General features: G+C 39.1%; 1 protein-coding gene across 24 annotated transcripts in view; it reads right to left on the bottom strand.

The window, feature by feature from the left end:
- CALD1 (caldesmon 1) overlaps nucleotides 1-23,643 on the bottom strand; it is a 183,232-nt gene that overhangs the window by 30,437 nt on the left and 129,152 nt on the right. For 13 of the 24 annotated variants that reach the window (XM_005609422.4, XM_070265846.1, XM_070265847.1 and 10 more), the window contains 2 exons: nucleotides 6,400-6,546; nucleotides 2,106-2,508 (listed from right to left, as the gene is read on the bottom strand). In XM_005609422.4, the coding sequence (XP_005609479.1) occupies nucleotides 2,106-2,508; nucleotides 6,400-6,546 (550 nt within the window). Of the gene's footprint in view, nucleotides 1-25; nucleotides 104-1,352; nucleotides 2,509-6,399; nucleotides 6,547-23,643 lie in introns of all 24 variants that reach the window. The other 11 variants (XM_014739289.3, XM_014739293.3, XM_014739294.3 and 8 more) reach the window with 2 other exon arrangements.

The raw sequence follows: 23,643 nt of genomic DNA, 5'->3' as shown, positions 1-23,643 counted from the left end.
TAGATTATTTCTCAATAATATTTACCTCTTCTTTTTTGAAGGCAGGCTTGTCTTCTTGGGCCTTTTCTCTTTTAGTTTGCACTTTAGCCCTCTTTTCTTCTTCCTTTTTATTTTCAAGAACGGTAAGGTCACTCATTTCAAAGAAGCCCTTTCTAGCTTCCAAGAGTGAGAGAGTGCTCAGGTCACTTTGCATGTGACGCTGGGTGACTTCTTTTGCTGTCTCAGTGCTCAAATCTCCCCCTGTGCCAGTGGTTCTAAACAGCCACGTGGGATCTTTTCTTCCCACCCCAATTTTTTCTCGTGTGCCTGCCATTGTGCTCACTGAAATCTAGCGTGACATGGTGTTTCTTGCGCAAGTTTACAAACCCCGTATGTGGTTTGGTGCATTCTGTTCCTGATCATCTCAATGGTAGCCGTGTTCATGAGCCCCTTGTAAAAAGCAGGAGTGAAAGACAACTCCAGCGCAAGGCAGGCTTTGTGATAGAGAGATCTCTTTGGAAAGGTGAATAGGCAGGCATCTCTTTTTTCCTTTTGGGGGTGGGGGCAGTTAGGCATAGTGCTTTTAATGCAGACTTGCAGACAGAAAAAATCTTTTGTAGCTGATAAACATTCCCCCCGCCAATATTTCCACCCTTCCTCGTGCTACGTGGATTTATTTGCGTCATCCACATGGTAAAAGAAGCAAAATGTATGCTCTTAATTACCAATCAGTTATAAATGGATGCCACCCGAGTCACATGGCTTTCTGCAAGTCTACACTCAGCTCAGGCCTACATGAAGGCAAATCATGGTTTTGACATTTTTAATAAAAGGTCCAAATTGGCTTCTTACACTCCCTTATTACCAGTTGATTTCAAGGAGTCTCTTTTTGCCTTCTTAAGATGCTATTTCTGAGCATGATTCTTTATGTCAATTTCCCACCTCAACTTTTACAATTTTGTATTAAATGCCAAAACCATGGGTAAGGTGAGGAGTTATGGTCCTCATGCCTCATGTAGAGCTAGGGACAGAGGTAAGTTGTTAAACGGAATGAGTTTATATTCAAGTGCAGAATCATAAGTCAACGCAGCACCACCACATTGGGTTAATTCATTTTTTTGGTATTCATAACAACGAAGCACAGAGCAATGAATTTCTCTCTGGCTGTCCCAGCAAATTTGGTCGATTGAATATTTAGCCATCAATCGATTGCTTCATGCTTGCATATTGCTATGGCCTAAAAAAATGAACAACTTGCCAAATGATCAAGCACGTGGGGCTGTAGGAACGTGGCCTCAGACTCAAATTTGATGCGCATTACATTTCTCATAAGTCACAGGCATCACACATTTGGTGCAAAATGTTTACTGTACCTGTTTCTTTTGGACAGCTGTCTGAAGTTTATCTTCTTGTGCTTTCTTTTCATTTACCCATTTCCCTTCCATTTTCTCTTCTACCTTCCCCCCTTTTATCTTTTTCTCTTGCAAACCACTTCTTTTCTCTTCTAGCTGCTTCTTAACTTTCTGTTCTTCTATCTTAGCTTTCTCTTCTTCCTCTGCCTTTGCCCTCTGCCTCTCCTCTGCTGCTCTTCTCTCTTCCTCCTTAATTCTTTCCCTCTCCTCTGCCTCCCTTCTTTTTCTCTCCTCTGCCTCCTTTCTTTTTCTCTCCTCTGCCTCCTTTCTTTTTCTCTCCTCTGCCTCCTTTCTTTCCCTTTCCTCTGCCTCCCTTCTTTTTCTCTCCTCTGCCTCCTTTCTTTCCCTCTCCTCTGCCTCCCTTCTTTCCCTCTCCTCTGCCTCCCTTCTTTCCCTCTCCTCTGCCTCCCTTCTTTCTCTCTCTTGTGCAGCTGCTATTTCTTCTGCTTCAATCCTTGCTCTCTCCTCTGCTATCTTTTGGTCTTGCTCAGCTTTAATTCTTTCTCTTTCTTCAGCTTCCAATCTGGCCCTTTCTGCCTCAGCTCTTTCCCTTTCTGCCTCTTCCATCTTTTCATGATGGGTAATCTCATCTGAACCTTGTTCCTTCCCCTCCTCTATTTTAGGCTCTTCTGCACTGATTTGCCCATTTTTCAATGACATTACCACTGTTTCCTCTTGGGTTTCTGTTGTTTTCTCTTCTACCATCACCTCTACCTGATTTTCTTCAATGCTCCCTTGCTTTGGCTTCTCTTCTTCCTCTTCCTCCTTTTCTTTTTCTTCTTTCTTTTTTTCTTCAGCATCCCTCCAATCATTCCTCTGGTAGGACTTTGTGACTGTTTCAGTTTCCTCTATCTCATATCTTTCTCGGCGACTTTCACTTTTCTCTTCCTTTTCTGCAGTTTCATTTTCCCCGGTGTTGTTTTGCATTCTTCTGCTTGGTGGCGACAAACTTGCATCTGTTATTGTTGGGTCGAACTCCTTCTGCCTCTCCAGCGCTTCCTGAAGGCGTTTTTGGCGTCTCTCCTCCCGCCGAGCCAGGCGCTCCAGGAATGCAGCCTCATCATCGCCTTCCACCTGAGTGTTCGTGGTGGTTGTCTTGACCTCCTCGTCAGGCACACTGTACAACAGAGACAACAACACCAAGGCAGCTTGCTGATTAATCAGTCAGCTGGAGTCACGTAGCCTGATCCACACTGGAACTATAGCAGATACTGGTAGCACCATGCCCATAAATATCCCCTCAGATGTTACATATTAGTACATGCCTGGCTAGATTTCAACTGATAGTAATATGCAAGTCCTTGCCCTTGGTCTTTCTCTGGCCAATGGAGTCTACTCTACATGCCAGAAGTGCTTTGAGTTTAATGTCCCCTGGGAGCAGCCCCCAAACAAAAATTGATGAGCATCAGTGCATAAATACCTCAGCTCCCCTCCCCTTTTGAGTTGGATAACTGAGGTGCCTGTGCCACACTGGATCTTAGAGTTCTCCAGTGGAGTTAAGCTCCAGATCCCCACAGTGGTAACTTGCTTGGTAACGAAATCTTATTTGATTGCCTTCTCTCCCCTGTCTCACTTCCCCACACCGCTACTAGTGTTTCCTGGGATCACTTTACAAATAAACTACTTGTGCTCATATCTTTGTTTCAGGATCTGCTTCTTGAGGGACTTGAACTAAGACAAGAACCAAATTGAAACAATGAGTGAATTCCTCTATTATCATATAGTATTTTCACATGTCACCAAGTCATCTAGAATTCCTGAGCTGGGTGTGTGGAGCACAAAGTACTTAGAGAGGAAGGGAGTGTACATTATAATGTGGAGATGCTATATGCACACTGATGACCCCCATCGTAGAGACATCTAACTGTCCACCACAATTCATGCTCTTCCTTCCACAATCACAGGGAATTGATTGCCAGTCAAGGATTATATTTCCTCCCCTCCCCTCTTCCTTGCACCTAGGTGGAACCACGTGACCAATAATTTCCAATTAAATGTGAGCAGACAGGGCTGGCCCCATGGCTGAGTAGTTAAGTTCATGTGCTCTGCTTCAGTGGCTCAGGGTTCACAAGTTCATAGCCTAGGCACGGACCTACGCAGCACTCATCAAACCATGCTATGGCGGCGTCCCACATAGAAGAACTAGAATGACCTACAACTAGGATATACAACTATGTACTGGAGCTTTGGGGAGAAAAAAAAGAGGAAGATTGGCAACAGATGTTAGCTCAGGGCCAAGCTTCCTCACCAAAAAAAAAAAAAAAAAAAGGCATATCTTTAAAAAAACATGTGAGCAGAATTGATGTGCCCAGACCAAGACAATTAAGAAGCAGAGGTGCATGCTCTACCCCCTCTATCTCTACCTGCTGGCTAGATCAGAGGACTCTAATGCCCCAGGAGTTGACAGAAGTCACAAGAGGAAAGAAAGCAGGGGACCAATTCTACCCACTAGTCAGAAATGCCCACACTGGACGGATAAGGGTTACTGAATTAAACTACTAAAATTTAGGGACTCATTGTAATAGCAGCCAACATTACGTTAACTAATATATATGTACTCCGTCTATGTTCTTTGTCAAGATTTCCATGAATAAAGGATCTCTAGCCTTTCTTTTCTACAGTAGATAAAGAAAAGTTAAACGTGAAGTTTATTAAAAAAGAAAAGAAAATCTCCAAAAACCAAACTGTACTGTGCCCATCACCTCACTGACTATTGCAGGATGCTGGACACTGCCCAAACCAGGGGTGTTGGTCTCCACTGGCAGGAAACAACCAGTCATGTGATACCAGGAACTGTGACCAGAGTTGGAAGAATATGTCTTGCAATGTTTAGAAACGCCATCAAATTTCATGGTTCATACTGAACTTGGCCCTTTTGAAGTTCAAGTTCACTTAATTTTGGAAAAACACATTTCACATTTAACAAAAAGAAATGGCAGAGTAAAGCCTAGATTTTAAACTTTCTTGGGCTTAGCTGTTGCTCCAGGAGACTGTCTCCATGAATTAGACATATAAGGATTCAATTTCCCTGAAAATACAAATAGTTTAGAATTTAAGAGGAACAGTCTATACATAAGACATTTAGATCAACTGAATTCAAATAATTTTTAAAAGGCACCCAAAATTCCAAAATATTAGCTGGACAAAAGTCTCTTGAGTTAAGAAACCAACAGACTCTACTAAACCTTTCTTTGCACATTTATAAACCACAGCAGCAATCGGCAGTAGAGGTTAAGTACACGGTAGGGCTGTTTACCCCCAAGAAGAACACTTATTCTTCTTGTGGCTAACTAATGTGTCAGCAGTAACTCACATATTCTCAGATCTGAATAAGCTTTACTGAAAAAATAAAAAGAATTTTGTCTTCAATCAACAGCATAAAATTAATAATAATAAAATGTGAAGAAAGAAGAGAAACGCAAGTAGAAGCAAAACTTTAAAAGCAAGAAAACTACAGGCCACTAATAACTTTTTAAGCCATTGTTGATCACTCACTAATAACCAGATTCAGGAAAGTCCTCAAAATGCCGTTTTAAACTCTTTCTTTGTCTTCCTCCTCAGCTCAGAAATAAAAAAGGCAGTGAGTGACTGCAGCCTTCCTCTGTAAGGCTCGGATACCATCTCCCTAATAATAGTTAATAGGTGCTTACTATGTGCAGGGCACTGTGCATTTTACGTGTATTATTATCTCATTTAAATTTAACAACATTCCTAAGAGAAAGATATAATTTTTATTACAGTTAGCGCCAGGCCAAGTTGGGATTCAAAGCCAGGTAGTGAACCCCAGAGAACACACCTACAACCCATTTGCTGTTCTTCCTCTGATATTAGGAGCTGCTTACCAAGGGCCAAGGTCTCTATTTCTCCACCTAACCAATGAGCTTCCTTATTAAATTCATCCTGCCCGCCACCGTTTTCAAGACTGCTTTCAGAAACCTTTTGCGTACCCACTCAAATTTGGGTTAAAGAGGCCAGAACTCTTTCCTTTCAGAATTTTCTAGACAGATTGAGTTAAAGCCCTGCTAACATACAAAATAAAACAGACTAATATCAAAACCACGAACAAGATCTTATATATATGGTAGTTTCATTATATTTAATCAGTCCATAGTTGTAAATTAAAATTATATTTTCATTTTTCCTCCTAAAATATCCTCATCTGCATTTAAATGACATAACCATTAGCATAATGAACGGTGTGACCTTCTATGGGTGAACTTGTAAAAGCCCTTTTGAAGAAGTTGAACCTATTAAGTGTTCTGGACTTTCCTGATTTCTATCAGGGCCTGTATAGGAAATAATATAGTGGTAAACTTATAAGCTTGTTTGAATAATTACGTTAAATTAAACAGGATTCTGCAACTTGCTGAATAGTGTAGTGATCATATTGATTCAGGATGAATATCAAGAGAAATAAGACATTTGCAATCCATGCCTACTTTTGAAATTCAAGTATTATCTGTTGCTAGTAGGCACAGAGAACTATTAAACTAATAAATCTTCAGTTCAAAACAGATAGCAATACCCTAAAGAATGAAGGTAAATAATTTTCCTTATTTAAAGATATAACCCGCCATTTTTAGTATTAAAAAAATGACTAGATTATAAAATAAAATAAAACCATTCAATTAGGGTGTGTTTAGGAGAGGGGATGGAGGAGAGAAAGGAGCAGTGGTATACTAAGGTCTAAATCACTTTGACTGTCCAATCTGATTAGTTGCCTAAAGTGGCCAAAAAATAATTAAACAAAAATAATTAAAATTAAAATAATAATTTTAATTTTTAAAATTTTTAAAATTTTTAAATTTATAAATTTTAAAAATTTTTTAATTTTTAATTAGTTGCCTAAAATGGCCAAAAAATAATTAAACAAAAATAATTTTAAAAAGTAAGATAGATCGAAAAAGAGTCGAATTGGGCTAAGAGAATGCTCTGCACAACACATTCCATTCGTCAGATGTGCTAAGAAGCAACTTAGAAGTTCTCTCCATTCTAATGAGGACAGTACCTGTTCTGGGCATTAACCTCCACCTGGTCGGTCACCTGCCCCAAGGATTCTTCCTCCTGCTTCTGCCGCAGCCTTTCCTGCCGGGCGCGGCGGCGCCGTTCCCGGGCGGCCTCTTCCTCATCATCGTCGTTCCTCTGGTAGGCGATTCTGCAACACCACAAAGACAGCCCCTTGAGCATGCCAACTGCCGAACATCTTCACCAGCTTCTTGGCAGGATCAGCCCTGAGTCCTTTTCTGAACTTGACTACTTACTGAACCACAGAGTTCGAAAGGATGTTCCGTTCCTTAAGTTTGGAGACCTGATCTGACTAGTTTTCAAACTTTTAAGTATCTGAAAAGCATTAGTCCCATAGCTACAGAGGATAATTTACAATGGTCAAATAACAGCTTAAACAAAAAAATCTACACAAAAATAAGCCGCCTTCGGAGACTGTGGGTTTGCATGCTTAGATTTCTTTACCAAGCTGATTACTAGCGTGTAAGATTTAGAAGCAGAAATCCAAAGCATTCAACTAAAAATAATCAAAACACTTATTAAAAAGATTCAGCATGTTGTATGAATTATTTGTGTAGACACTGTCACAAAGGTCAGAAAAGAATCCAATTACCAAACGAAGACTTTGGCATTAGTAAGCCAAATCACTAACTAAAACTGAGCGCAGGATATCTTCTTTGCTTGGATTTTATTTTTTTTCTTTTAGGTCCTTTTCACTGGAGAGACAAAGTGTTATGGACAACTGACAGGAGTCTTCGGTCAGTGCAGCTTCCTGTAAGGCCCCCTCTTTCATTCTAAAACATGCTTTAGTATCCCACCACCTGCAGGCTGGGCACATCATGGTAGCCCACAGATGTAGTTTAGGTAGAAACCTCAGGGCTGAGGCAGGTACAAGAGGCATAGAGGGCTTCACACACATATATGTTATTTAGCTTTTGTAGTTTCATCTGAAGCAAGTGACTATTTAGGGAAATGACACAATCAATATGTTTCCCTTAACGCTTATTCCCAGGTAAAGAATTGGAGCTGGGAACTACAGATGTCTGAACTCAAGAGGAAATGGCCTGCATGGGTTACTTGGCTACACTGAAGGAGGAATATGTATGGAGACACAGAGTGCCAAGAAGGCATGGGTCGAGCTGGCTGCCCAGGGACAAGCTGGCCTGATGTCGGGTCCCCGGCTGGGGCTGGAGCTGCGTTGTGCAGCAGGCTGCTTTTCACATCAGAGAGTTAAAGTACTTCTCTTACAATGTTACTTACATATCCACAAATAGAAATCCAGATATGTAAACGTTTCATGTTTATAATGTTTATGTAATTACAAAGGTAAAATAATTTACAAATAAAGAAAACAAAACAGCAGAACCACACAATTTATAGCAACAATACGAACCTAATAGGATTGAAGGCGGTTTGCTCTTGTTAGAGTTACAAACTAAACATTTTTAGGCTTAGATCCAGTACTTTACTTCATCTGTGTCTATCTTTTGATTTCGATAATACTAATGTTTTGAAAGTGTTTTCACCCAGGTATCTTATAAAAACCAAGATGTTATAAAAAGATCTTATAAAAAACAATTCTGAAGGTTGGTTGGTTTGTTCTTTGCTACTTCAGAAACTCTGACTTCATACTTACTAAAATCTGCTAGTGTGCAATACTCAAATGCCAATATAAATAAGATGTCACTCAGTAATTCTATAAAACTGACTGGTTTATTTCTACAAATATGGAGAGAAGGGCAGTGTGACATAGTTGAAGCATGACTAGGTTAGTACTCAGAAAATGTGGTTTGTAGAACTGGTCTCTTACTAGCTTGCAGCCCTTTGATTAACCTGAGCTACATTTCCTTGCCTGTTAAGTGTGTGACAATCAAATGAAATCACGGACATGTTTTGGTAAGGCATTCTACAGTGTAATATTTTGTTGTTATTAGGAAAGTTCAGCTGAGGAGTTGTTTTGTGAGGAAAGTGAGTTCAATTTTAGACTTGCTGAATTTGAGGTGACAGCATGACATGATTTGAATGTTCCTTTCTAATTCATTCGCATTGTAGTTTGCAGTCAAAAGCCCTTCCCAATGGTTTGGCTTCAGTCTTCAGATTCTTGGCCTAATATTCCTTTGGCTTATTTCTCAGTAGACAGCTTTAACCACAGAGGGAGAATGAATCCTCAATGACTGCTTCCAAAGCTAATCAAACAAAGTCTTAATTTGCTCTTCTATATCTCTGGATCAACCATGAGGTCTTGGCTGTTACTTGGGGCCTTCCTTTTCCAAGACAAGCAAGAGACAAAGGCTCCATAAGGGACGTCCTATTGTAAAAATAAAAGTCCTCTCTCTCCTAAATGGAATCTCCTTTGAAGCCCTTAATTTCCCACTATACTTGAAGAATCTGAGATGTTACTGTCTACCTCCTCCCACCTACTCAATGTGATTCATGGCAGGATGTTGCTGGCTGTTAGCTCCCACGTGAACTAGACTTGCCATTTGGTCAGGTCACACTCTGTCTTTCTACATCTTAGATTTCTCATTGGCAGGGGGGGCCTGAACAACCTGATTACCTCCACAGTCTCTTCTAACTCTTCTCACTGGGTGTAGCTTAAACTTTACAGACAGTCGCTCTCCATCGGTAGCCTATGGCCTAGGATACAGAATTACCAGAACTAGATTTTTAAGGATCTTTTATTATTACTAATAAAGAAAGATATTAAAATTATTTTCAAAGTTAAGAACAAAAGAAGAGCCAAAAAGTCTTCATGCTATTTTGAATCATAACACACCCAGTTCCTGGCTCAATAACATATCAGTTGACTTTATAAGTGAAATTGCGCCCATGCCAAATGCCTTGATATATGTGGAAATTCTTCAAATGTGAGACTCCCTACATTAGCTCTCGGCGTACAAGCAAACAGTAGTTTCTCAGCTTTTAGGTCTCTCCCACAGTGCCCTACCCTTCACACTCCTACCACAGGTTTATTTTTTTCTTTCAAAATTGAAGAAACTTAACTATTTATTTTTTTTCTGATTCTAAAAGTAACATACACTTACGATTTTCTTAAATGAGATAATACCAAATGTATACAAGAGGAAATAAAAATCAGCTGCCTAATCACATCACTCAGATATAAACATGACTAATATTTGATGTATTCAGCCAGACATTTTCCTAAGCCTGCAAGGTATTCTTATTTTTAACAAAGTGGGATCATATTATATATAATTTTATAAAAGTTTCTTTAATGTGCTTTATTTATGACTATTTTTAACACATTGGCACCATACAATTTTCAACAGCAACATGGTAGTCTATCTACAGATGTACATAGTAATTATATGGATGTACTATAATCTATTTAACCAGTTTTCTACTGATGGACAGTTAAGACTTTTCCAACTTTATGTTCTTATAAATAATGGTGCAAAGGACATCTTTATAGACACACTTCTACTAATTATTCGATTACTTACCTGGGAACAATTCTCAGCTGTTAGAATTTCCGAGTTTAAGAGTGTGCTCATTTTAAAGGCTTTTGATACACTTTGACAACTTGCCCTTCAGAAAGCTATATAAGACCAGCAATACATGTGAGTGCTAATTTCACCATAAGCAGAATTTATCCAAAACGACAGACGAGTACACAGCATCCTTAATACATCCAAATGATAGCACAGTGACTCTGCGTTATGCTTCAAAGACAAAATGTTAACATTTCTAATTTTCCACACACCAGATTTAAACGTATGAGAAATGCTGCTGACTAGTAAATGTCATACCTAAACACCCACTGGATTGCAATAAAAGCATAACAGTCCATTTGTTCCTTCTGTGAAACTGTAGCAGATGCCAGCATTAACCAGTTCACTGGTATTCTATACCACAAAGACGACTGATGTTCCCAGATGATTCAGAGGCAGTGTGGGACTTGAAGTTCCTCTGAATCACCTGAGAAAGACTAAACCATGTTTATTAGAGTTTTAATCAAATGCACTTATTTTTAAAAAAAAAAAAACTGGTATCCCAAATGATACGTAAAGCACCTCTCTATTAAATAAAACATTTGATTGACCAGAATCCATGACTTTCCTACCCATGCTGGGTATAAGCAGATTTCCTATGGAGTATTATGCTTTGCTTCTTGGTAACCGCCTTTGTTATCTCTTGGAGAACACTTAAGAGAAAGGTAGGGTCCACCTTACTGTAGGAGGCCAGTGCCACTGGCAACAAAGCAGCTCATCAAATACTCGGGAGAAAGAGAGATGGGCTATTGTTTATGTGTGTGTCTATGAATAAGTGTTAAACAACCTCAAAAGTCCATAATAATTACATGATGTTATTTGATTGGGACAGTGGTGTGAAAAAAGTAGAGAGAACTGCCTTTTCTCCCACTCCCAGAACCACTGCTTAAAGGTTCTGGTGTTACATTATAAGAAAAAACAAATCGACGCAATGGGAAAACTCTCTTGGAATGCTGTGGCTTTCACACCAAAGACATCTTAAGTCCTTACCATCAGAGCGCTACAGCTTTGGTATATTCAAGTAACAAGATAATCATGTTACATGCTGTGCCTTTGGCACAGAAAGTTCAAATACATAAAAGTATTGCGGATAGGACAAATGAGGAATGAGTGTCTGTACATTTGGACGGGCCTGGGTCTAAACGTAGACTAGGAGAGAGAAGGAGGAAGTGGCAGAAGCTTCCACAGTAAGACACCGGAGCCAGGCATGAGGTGTCATCTTGCCTCAGTGTCCTCCTCACCTCATCTGCCCCATCAAATATTTCTCAAGACTTGCGCAACATTGGCAAAATTCTTATTATCATTTCGTCGACAATACAGGTGGTTTCGTTTTCACGCCGTGTTGCCCATGGTTTGAAGAATGTTGCTCTTATTTCCCTTCATTCTGTCTTTTTTCCACTTTGCTATTTTCTGATTTGAGAATTTAGTACATGATCCTTGAAGCTCTCAAGTAAAAATGCTGGCAAGAGTATTTTATTAACAAAACAAGATCTCTTATCAGGAAACCGTGTCTGAAAATAGAATAAGAAAAAGCAAAAACCATTTTTATGAGGGGGGCTGATTTTATTACTTGTTTAGGAGCGTTAAAGACCCAGAGAGAATGGAAAAGAAGTACTGTTAAGTCTATACTGAGTACAGATTTACTTATTTTGTGCTGATAATAACAGTACTACTCTGAATAATTAAATGGATAACCAAATAATTAATCAAGCTTGGATGTGCAATCTTGCTATTCTATTTTTTTACGTATATGGTTTATATGATATAATTATATATTTAAATATATATATTAGTAATATATATTAATAATATATATATTAATAATATATATTAAATTTAAAAAAATTTGGTAATATGTTTGATGACTTTTCAAAATCAGTTCACCAAGACATGACTTTTTCTTGTCATCTCCCATATAGGAGTGTATTTATTTATTCTCCTGTCCCACAGCTTATTTCACCATTCTTCTAGCCATAGACGTTTGGGTTTTCCCCAGTTTCTCTCTATTGCATACAATTCTGTAATGGCTTCGCGTGCACACGTGTGTTCCTCTAGGGTGGACAATGTGAAGTGGAATAATATATGTTCATTTAAATCTAAATGATTCTGTCAGATTGCCCTCCACAGTAGTTGTTCCAGTTTACATCCTCATGCTCTGTCATTTCAAATAACCAGGTTAGATAAACATACGTTAAGATGATCTACCACTGATAAAGATTAGAGAAAATATTTAATCTTCTATATCTTGTATAGCAGTGATTTAACATTTTACGAATGAGGATCCTTTTAAAATATCAAGAAAAATTAAGATAGGACAATTGCTTATACTTTTGTTATTTATTAATAAAATGTTTTATAAAGTGTCTGAGTTTAATAATGCATAAAAAGGAATCTGTATCTTATAAACCATTACATTTACATGTTTGTGAGGAACAGTCTTTCGTACCTCAAACTGTTATTTATCAGACTATAGAAAATACTCACTGTGGATGTGAATTTGGAAATCTCTTCTAATAACTTCACCACCAGAGTACCACTGAACAGACTGAATCATCACCTTCAAACCCTTTTGTCTTCTTCAACATTCCTCGTGCTTCGTAAGCACATACACACATACACAGACCCCCAGGTTAAGTAAGGAAATCCTCAGAGGAAATAAAAGGTTCAAGGCACTAAAATGAGGCCAATTTATGAAAGATTTAAAGAGGTCCTCACTCAAGGCAAAGTCCAAGTGTCTACCTTCCTTGTTTCTGCCACATTCCTATATTTTAAAAAGAGAATATGGCACCTAAAATTCCAACAGACAGAATAAATTCACCACCTGAAAAAAGGAATCCTACCAGTAGTTCACCATTTGTGAATTCACAATAACTTATAGTTCAGCAGAGAGTTAGCCGAACCCCAAGACGTCTCTCATGTCTCTGCATCCCACCGTACCTCCACTTTCATGTAAGGAGTCATTAGAGAGAAGGTGGTGTTGAAGGAGAGATTCCAGGCTTATAATGAGACACTCAGTCCCAAACACAATCCTGTCCCCAGCTTTTCTGCAGCTCTACATTCCCCACGCAGAACGGACCCAGGAGAAAGACCGCCTGAGGTTCACAGCTAAGGATGACTTCTTAGTCAATTACTTTTCTTTCATTTCCATCAATCTTGGTTCTGCCAATTCCATTATCTCAACCTGGGTCTTAATATGGGATCCAACTTAAAGAGTTAAAACCTTATGTAGGCTGAAAATGTGTTCATCAACCATTAGGAGGCAAAATGACTCATACATAGTTTCATTACTTTTTTCTGTACCAAAAAACCCCAGTGATTTTTCTTTCACAATATGAAATGCAAGCAGATTCTCCAGACACATTCAGTCAGCTCTGTGAATTGCTCAAACGCTCTTTGCAAAATCTCAGGCAATGCTGTGATCAGGAGGGAAACTCCTGAGCTACTGAAATGAGTCATATTTGTCCTGCAGATTTACTGTATGTTTGAAAGTTAAAAGAGGTTTATAGAAACATTCCAGGCTGTTAAATATGATTTTGTTTATATGTGGTGTCTGCAAAATGTTGTGGTTTCATTTAATGCACATAAGGTTCAATTCCGAACGCTTTTCCCTAGGATTCCTTAGAAGAAAGGCACTAAAAATTATAATGGAGAAAAAAATCAAGAAAATAAAATTAGCTGTCAGGTCAGAATATGTTTAGAAATGGATTAATAGCCAATAGGCAATTGGTCTGTTAGTAATTAATATAGGATAGAATGAAAGAAAGCCCCCTTGATTTAGAATATTTTTTTTGGTAGGGAAGGAGGGTGAAAAATGCTGAATTTAATTGTAGGATTCATTGTGGTATCAGTGGTGTGTCTTTTACTGGGATGAAGGCGAGCAAAGGGATATATTACTCTGAAGAAATTTACCCAGGACAAGAGATATGTCCTACTTTATCTATTCCCTTTTTTCCCACCCCATCGTCCATACACACACACATTTGAGAATTACTGAAATTTGCATACCAACCATAAATTTTGGTTCACAATAGTAAGTCACTGTGTGACTGCACACTTTAGTGTTCTTATATATGTCATCACCACAAGTTATCACCACCAGCCTACCATATGCTTTATACAATGGTGACATCCCATAATCATGAGTTTTCATAACCACAGACCATGATGGGGAAATGTGTGGAAAAGCAAAGAAGAAAGAAACATCAGACAATGAAAGAAAAACCTCTTCACCGTGCCTCTGCACACAATCATAGCATCATCATAACTACAACATCTGTCAAACAAATAGATCATGTCTGATTGATCCCGTATGATCCTGGGGAGGACCGGGAGTTCTTATTCTGACTTGGGGTCATGTGGCTAAGAGCTTAAAGGAGCACAATTCTCAGAATGGTCCTGCCCCAGGGCAGGCAGACCCCCAAGCTCAGAGGCTCATTTCTGCATGGATGCAGGTAGCCGCAGGAAATTTTTGAAAGATGGATTCTATTTTTGGGGGGTGAATACTTTAAATTAAGGAGATGTTTAGCACAAAATACACGGTACCTATAAATGAGTGTATAGTACATGACCACTTTAAGGAATAATAACGAAACAAACACCCACGTACCTACCAACCAGCTTAAATAGCACCAGCACCTTGGAAATCCTTATGTGCCCCTCTTCAATCCCACCACTCTTTTTAAATGCTTATAAATAACTTCTAACCTAAATTTTGGGTTATTTTAATTATTCTCTTGCTTTTCTTTGTAGTTTTACCCCCAAGGTATACATCTGTGATTTAGTTTTGTCTTCTTAGAACTTTACATAATCATACTATTTGCATTCTGTGATTAATTTCCTTCACACATTACATTTTGGAGATTCATCTATGTTTACATGAGTAGCTGTAGTGTTTTATTTTGTTTTTTAGGAAGATTAGCCCTGAGCTAACATCTGCTGCCAATCCTCCTCCTTTCACTGAGGAAGACTAGCCCTGAGCTAACATCCGTACCCATCTTCCTCTACTTTATATGTGGGACGCCTACCACAGCATGGCTTGCCAAACGGTGCCATGTCCGCACCCGGGGTCTGAACCCGTGAAGCCCGGGCTGCTGAAGTGGAATGTGTACACTTAACTGCTGCACCACCTGGCTGGCCCTGTAGTTTATAATTATAGATGAGGCAAAGGGTTTTCTAACATTTTTCTTCCTGCTTTTTTCTCCCCAAATCCCCCCAGTACATGGTTGCACATTTTAGTTGTGGGTCCTTCTAGTTGTGGCATGTGGGACGCCGCCTCAACATGGCCTAATGAGCGGTGCTATGTCTGCACCCAGGATCTGAACCCTGGGCCGCCGAAGCCAAGCGTGCGAACTTAACCACTCGGCCACAGAGCCGGCCCCTAACATTTCTTGATATTATAGTTTGTATGGGATAAATGACTAAGTTTTTATTCAACTGGTACCATTTACTTTTAAAAAGTCTATGGATGGTTAGTGATATTCAGTAGAAATAAAATGAAAATAATCTGGCGTACTTTCTTAAGGAATTGCTATTTTTCTCACATTTATTTTTAAAAGGAACAATGCATCTGTCAAACCTATTAGAGACAAATTTTGGAGAGATAATTCCACAACAGTTTCCTGAGATAGACTAAAATCTATTTATTTTGTCACAAACAGGACTGAATTTGCACCATTCCCGCTATCACACCTTAACAAAACAATAAGCTTGGTCAGATACAAATAGTTCACTTTTCAATTTCTACATGTTTAGAAAGGGTAGGTATGGAAAGAGAAGGTTGATGATGGGGAAGACATATTTTGCTCTTCACTTGGTTAATCAAGTTACACCTTGGCTGAAATGAATGAAAAGGAGTAAGAGAAATGTTTAAGCGGCCAGTAAGGTAATTAAAATAAAGTAACCAAACTTTCCTCTCTTTCAACCTTACTTAAGATACAACTGGTATAAAATACAGCTAATAGAGATGAACCCAATTACCACCTGTGTTTTCATAAACATTACCTTTCTTCATCCCCAACCTAGGACTCACTGTCTAATAAGAATCTTAAATAAATCTGATTAATAATAAACTCAGGCTTCCTTTTATGTTGTCAATGGAAAGTAAAATGGGATTTGGGGCTGTTTTCTGACTGTTGTATTTATTAAAGAACAATCTTCCTTTAACGTGCAGGGTAGACGTGGACAATAAACTTTGGGCTTAGTTAATTTTTTTCAAGTAAAGTATGGTGAAACAATTCAGATCCAGGTATCTAGGACTGGCAGCACCACATTTTGCCAGCTCTTTCTCTTGCACAGAGGTCTGGACCTGGATATACAGCTAACTAAACAACTGCCCCAGAGCAGGGTGCAGGGAGACCCTCCCGTTCCTACTGGTGGATGTGGACGCAACTGCATCTGACCGCAGATATATAAACAAGCAGATTCTTTTCATAGTTCAAGACTTAATCTCCTAGAGACAGAAATTTCCATTTCCATCTTCAAAATGTAAAAATATGAACTGACTTTAGATGAGTCTTAGACTTAGTGTGATCTAGAAATTCAAGTCTTACCCCCAGATTTGAAATATTTGTGTGATGTGGTACAAAAGTCCATAATTTCATGTGGTTGAGCTTCAAATTATGGTACCACTATCACATTGGTAAATATTTGACTAAAGAAATAAAGTGATTGGCAAAATGAAAACAAGATGTCCTTAGGTGGAGATTATGAACCTGTGACTAATTAAAGGGAATCCCTGTAAGTGGAAAGTGGTATTCCAGACATGCTGATGGAAATGGTACACGGCATGTGGATATCGCTAACTAGAGTCACATGTCCTGTGACAGCTGAGAGGATTCTCAACATCCTCTCTAGACGGGCAGTGCTTAATGCAGGAAAATTTATGGGTAATGGATTTTCATAACAGGCCTTTTATGATCCTCCCCTCCCCCCAAAGTGCCCTCTGGAGCTTTCCTGCTTCCACTCTCATTTTTCTTAATTGGAAAAAGATTTACTTTCATTTCCTCTTTCCCAGCACTCTCTCTTGGCTCCATTTCTTTCCATTCGGGTGGCATGTCCTCCCATCTTCTTTTTCCCTCTCTGTCCCTCCTCTGTTCTTCAGAAATAGAAAGCTCAAACGTACTGATAGCTATGACACCGGAGCATGGTTTCTAGCACCTCTGGTGATAGAAGTGATTGTCATTCTAACAAGAAGGCATATTTTGGGGAGATTACTACCTCCCTGACTCCAGAAGTATTGCGCAAACTAACCCAACATCCAGCTGGCTCATAGCTAACCTCTGTGTGCTAGAACTGCAGAGTTTTGTTTACAAGTGGTAGCAAATGGAAAGACAAATCTTGAGTGGAGACAGGAAATGGAAAATAAAGAGCCAAATCCTGGATATTTGGCCCTTTGGAAAGAACATTTATTCTTGCAGAGGTCTTGGGAGCCAACCACAGCTAATGGGTCCAACTTCCCTACCGTTGGGAAAGGAAGTCAAGGAGTCTGCTCTGCACTTGGTGGATCATCTGCCTAAGTCAACGGAAACCTTACCTACGACAGGGCCAGCTCAATGTGGAGGGAAAAAGGCAGACACCTATTTGTTGTGATTTGGTAAAAAGCTAACTTGACCAAACCAAACCAAATAAAAACCTTCGTCCACAATTAGAGACTCTCTTTGAGTTAATAGAAGACCCCTAAAAAAATGTGAACATTTTAACAGATAGAGTAATATTAAATAACTAAGCACCCACATCTGTCTGTGTTAAGTGAATCAGAATCACCAACAGCATAAGAATCAAACAGCCAGGGCTCTGAGAGAGGGAAGCATGGGCATTAGAAACATTCTTGAACAGCACTTAAATTGCTTTAGGGCACCTGTCCTGTACATGCAAATTTCTATCCCAATGATAGATTATTAAGCAATAAGGCTTATGCTATCTTCTGACTAGATACCAATGCAATCACTAGTTCCTTAAAATTGTTAGCTAGTACTGGAGGCACCGCTTCAGTAGAGGAGATAATTGACTTTACTCTAAAAATAGCATATTCTCATTACAGATTACAAAGTTATACCATTGGCATTGGCTTCTGGTTTATAATCTTGTGTTCATTCTTCTCCCCAACCAAACTGCTGATCCATGTGGAACCTAGACTTTGAGAGGAGGACAGTTAAATTCAGGTGGGACAGAGTGGTGAACTCTGGGCAGCAAAGCAGGCCGCACAAGGGGCCTAGATTCTGAGGAAGAGGCAGTGGGTGCTGTGCCAGATATGAAGGCGGAGTCTTGTGGTAGTGGGGTGCTGGTTCACATGCTGTTCTAAAATGCAAATCAACACCCATGTGGCCAGAATTAGTGCATCCATTCAACAGATATTTATTGAGCATCTACTCCATTCAAACCACTGAGGGTAGAAACCAAGATGAAGTAAACTCAAGTTTACAATCTGGTAGGGAAGCTAAGACACGTGGAAGAATGTAACAGCAGATAGAATGTGGTAAATATCATAAGAGGCTTATTGATAAAGTGATCTAAAGTTTAGAAGAGGAGAAAGACAATCCTAGTTAGGGATCAGAGAAGGCTTCATGGAGAAAATGGTATAGGAGCTGGATCTTTTACGACTGGGGGCTTGGGGAACACAAAAGGACCTTTTCACATAGACAGCTCAAATAGCAAGGTTGCAGAGTCAGGAAATATGGACATGGAAAAGCAAACAATTCAGTCTGGCCGGGGCTTGGAGCACATGAAGGGCATTAGTAAAACTCCAATTGTGCTTGTCACATACAGAAGGACAGCTTCTAATAACTGGAAGAGCAAACCAATCATTTTACAAAGCTTCAGGAGAGAGGTTCCTGCCCTGGCAGTGGCCCTACAGAAGCACACTGGAAGGATTTTCTACTTTCAGCCTCCACTCCAGGTGTTTCATTTCACTCGGCAGCTTTTCTCAAGAAATAAAGGGCCAGCTACGCGCTATCAAGGGCTCCATAAATCTTAGCTGCATGAGGAGACTTCAGTTCAGCAAATTTTAGAATCATTTAGAACAGTAGCACTGTGGAGGATCCATCAAGAGCAATAAGCTGTGAATTCCAATTCTTCAGAATGGCGTTTATGTCCTTTTCTATTCTAGCCACCTTCTGCACTGTCTTGTACCCACTTTGCCCACATAGAGTTAAATCGGATTTTCACTTATTCTGCTTGTAAATCAGATCCCAGGAGAAATCCACCACTGTGGCAAGGTGGTGACATATTAGGACCACAGAATAACTAAACTAGAAGGAATTTGGGAGGTTATTTTCTTTCCAAGCTCCACATTTTATACATAGTACCCTGCGGTCTAAGGGGTGAAGTAACTCACATAAGTAATTACAAAACCAGGACTGGACCCAGATCTTTAGTTCCCATACTTGTTTTCTTTCTAACCTATGACACTATATGAGCTTTCTTAGGGTGTTCTGGAGGTGAATAAAAAGCTTCGGTCAGAGATTGGCAAACTATGACCCAAGGGCCAAATCCAGCCCACATCTTAGTTTTGTAAATAAAGTTTTATTGGAACACAGTCATGCCCTTATCATCTATGGCTGCTTTCACACTTCAATGCCAGAGTCGAGTCATTATGACAGAAGGGGTTATTTACCACAAATTTGAAATATATACTATCTAGCCCTTTACGAAAAAGTTTGCTGATCCCTGATTTAAGACAGTGGTCTCCAATGTTTTTTATAGTGTACTCCTATCAGTTAAAAAAAATTAAGCATATATATATATACACATACACACATATATATACACACATATGTATATTCATTTATTTATGTTATATACATGTAGTGCTGTTTAAATGTTTATAGATTTATAAAACACAAACAAAAATTTTAAAAAGATAGAATGACAACAAAACAAAACAATATTTAAAGTAAGGTTTAATTTATTAATGTTCATAAAATCTCTTTTGAAAACTCTTGGTTTAACACACTGTGATGAGTAATTTGAAGGTCTGGCCGTAAGTTCAATTTATTTTGACATTTGGTTTTAAATGACAGTTATAGCTTAATTTTTTAAAAAGTCCCTAAAAGATTTGTAGATACAAATGGAAGGAACACATCATTGTCTTGGTATGTTGAAGCATTAGACTAATATATTCAATCTTGCCCACTAATCAGGCAATTTTTTGACGATTCTTTGCCTGGAAAATTTATGTCTGTCCTGATATCAACCAGTTGTTCATTCAAAGTAATCCAAAGGTGTTTTAGTTTTTACATTTTTAATAAACAGCTTCAAATCCACTGAAATCCTTTGCCTGGGAGATTTTCAAATAGATTCGAAAATGTAGTTTCCAAGGTAAGGTGTGTGAAGATCTGATATTCTTGGAAGGTTACAAGTTTACATCTTTTTCAACAAGAAAATCACAAAACAATGGGGCTAGTTTACAAAAGATCTCTCTGCTGCATGAGTTTCTTCTGAAAAGCAGTTATGGTCTCCCCTCTCTGTTGAAAACTTGTCTTCACTGAAAGGAACAGGTTCAGTGTGTCGCTGAGGAAGGAAGTGCTCACAGCCTCAGTGACAGCCCCGCCATGTTCTCATAGTTTCCTTGGGTTCACATTATAGAGTTACCTTTAGCCTGCGGCTTCGATAGAAATCCTTTTAAGTCCAGAAAGCCAAGCCCATTTCATGAAGGTTACTTTGGTTTAAACTAGATAAGCCATACCATCTGTAAATCCACTTACCTAGTTACGAGTAAACTGCAAGGAGTCACAGGATGTGAAAACACAGGGGCTGTCCTCCCCTCTCGGGGGGAACTCCTGCTCTGCCCTCAGGACCAGTTACACTGATCAAAAATATGGACTGAATGAAGGTGCCAGTGCCAGAAAGCATATTAACCTTCGTCAAGCTTTGTTTCCTTTTCTTCATTTTATACTCTCTTGCCTTCTTTTCTTTGATCATGCTTCTACTTACAAGGCTCTTCCCACCTCTCCATTTTCACCTAAAGCGGTCTCCTCTATCCCTCAAGGCTAGCTCAAATGGCACTCTTACCAGACAAAGTCACCTGAAGGACTCTTTTCCTCCTGTGAAATCTCAGTTGTTATTCCAGATATTTGTCACATACTGCCTTGTTGCTGTTATTTCTGTATCATCTTATTGGCCCTTTTATGTCAGGTTTGTTGAACGCAAGTCATGTTTTATATACTTTTTCAGCCCTCCTATCCAATGTGCCTTGCATAAAGTAGGTATTTAACAAGTATTTTTGGAACTGAATTCAAGAAAGGCAAATGGCATAAGACATTGAGCAATGGCAATTATGAAGGCTAATTAACAATGACGAAGGCTAATTCTGAACATGAGGTGAACTGCCTAAGTTCATGCGGATTTATCTGAATCAGACACGAGAAGGACAAATAGGCCACCATGAAGCCATCTAAAAGTTCTAGTGTCAAATACAGGACAACAGTGCTTCCCCAAAGGACATAAAAATGAAATGTGACTCAGTTTCATGAATAGGGAAAGGCCAACAACTCTACATGAGGCTCATGAGTATTTATGGAAAATATGATGTTTAAAGTTATTAGCACTTTATCAGTGGGAGAAGGCCACCCCCAAAACATGTCCCAAAGGCATGTGTGTTTGTGTACACCTGTGTGTGCACAAACACACATACACACACTCATTCAGAAGCTTTGTGGGTTGTCAAAAAGGCAGACAATCCACACTGGCTTGTGAATAGGAACCAGGAAAACCCAGCTATGCCTGCTGCTGTGTCACATAGGCCATGGGGCTTGCTCTCTGATCATGAGTTCCAGAAGCTGAAGCCTGATCATTCAACAAGGGAAGAAACGATCTCTCAGGTTTAAACTTCAATACTATGAAATAATGGAACAGAGCCATATTAAACCAACCTAGGAGTGATAGCGGCAGCTTCAGGGAGACAGAAGAGAGTTAGCAAAAGATATCAGAGGTGGAACTCCAACACTTCACATTTCTCTCAATTCCTTCTCACCAGAAGTTGGAAGCAACTACTAGTTAGAGCCTTATTGCCGGTGTCTGCCTGGGTCGGCACATGGAGAATTTTGCTCACTGGTCCAAAATGCCAAAGTTTTAATGTGTTTATTGTAAATGTGTTTCTCATCTGTATGCTACTTTCTCTGTAGACGCCATTATGTTGCAACTACTTACAGAAAGTCTCCTTGAGTTTAGAACTGGATAGTGTGCGCTTTCCTTGTTATTAAGAACCAAATAGGAAAGATATTTGAATTTTGAACCTAGTCAATACTCAGGGGCTAAAGTCAAAATGAGTCAACTGGTGTTTTCCAGTCTGATTGTGGACCCTGGCCTGCTTCCAGAGCTTGTGTGTGAGTGTGTGCACATGCACACCTGCCATCAGCCTGTCTCTGTTATTGTCGCATGATTGGTCTTGGCTTGGCTCATGAAAAGAGCAAAAGTTCTATATTTTCCTGCTACTCTGCCACATGCCTTTTTTTCTCATAACTCTTCCTGCATCATACCCCCTTGTAAATTCCTTATATCTCTATATTCTCTCCTCTCACTATCAAGCCAGTGTTGGTTTTGGCCTTTTGCAATGTTTGTGGAAAGCAAGATTAATTCAGTACAAGTAGGTAAACTAAGCAAGTTTGACTTAGCCAGTCTTTTAGAAATATTTTCATGTGCTCTGGTCAAACTAATTCTATAACTCATCGGATAAATCCTTGAGATAGCCAAAAATAGTTAATTGCACGGTATCATGGGCTGTCTTGCCACTTTTACGTTTAATTTCAGAGTTAGGTTTGTAAATTAGTTTAATCTACTTTGTAGGTGACCTAAACTCGCCTCGGGATGTATCTCCATGGGGCCAGCAAAGTGATTTTATCTCCAGACATCTTAACCACTTGTCCAGTTGACAAAAATATCCAAAAGAACAGTTCGATTTGATTATTAAATTGACTATATTGACTATATTTGATGCAGACATTAGTAGCCATAAGCCCACAATGACATTGTATTATGGGCTGTGCTCTCTAGAGCTATACTTTGGAACCAAGTGCCCAATGGCCCTTTACAGATGTTGTATTATTTGGCCTCACAGAGGTCTCTGACACTATGGCCATATCTTTCTTTTTGAAATTCCCTGTCTACCATTTATTTTGTAGTTTCCTTTGTCTCTTTCATCGATTTCTTCCTTTCTTGACACACTAGCCCTGGGTAATTCCATCTACACTTACAATTTGTTCGTCAGTTTGATGATTTTCTAATTTACGTTAATTACTAGTTCAGGCTGCTCTCTCGAATTTCTAAATGACCTTTCTTCCTTGGTAATGAAATTTCCAGTAAAGAAGTTGAGAGTAATGAGTTATTCTGGACATCTGATTAATCCATGACTCTTCCAAAATTCAAAGCTTCTCCCCATCCTGGTACTGAACTCTCAGATCCTCTTGTTTTCAAATATGGATGGTTTAAAAAAATTTTTTTTAATTCCTCTGTAATATCATCCTATCCTTGCTACAGATAGCAATTTCACAATTTCAGGATGTAAAATTGGCTTAATATTAAAAGAAAAGTCAAATAAGGAAGGATTTATTAACTAAATTAAATATCAAAGGATGAATAACTTGCATGAGCACAGAGAAAACATTAAAAATATAACTTTATTATTTATGACTTTGAAATGGATACACTGTTTTTTGACTACTTGGGCAGAGTGTTTTAGTCCCTACATGCAAGGGAAATAAAGTTTAAACAATACCCACGTATCTAGAAGTTGATTTTGGTTG

This window comes from Equus caballus, chromosome 4, assembly GCF_041296265.1.
Source record: "Equus caballus isolate H_3958 breed thoroughbred chromosome 4, TB-T2T, whole genome shotgun sequence".
Lineage (NCBI taxonomy): Eukaryota > Metazoa > Chordata > Mammalia > Perissodactyla > Equidae > Equus > Equus caballus.
The sequence above is the reverse complement of the archived record's forward strand: the minus strand, read 5'-3'. Positions and strand labels throughout refer to the sequence as shown.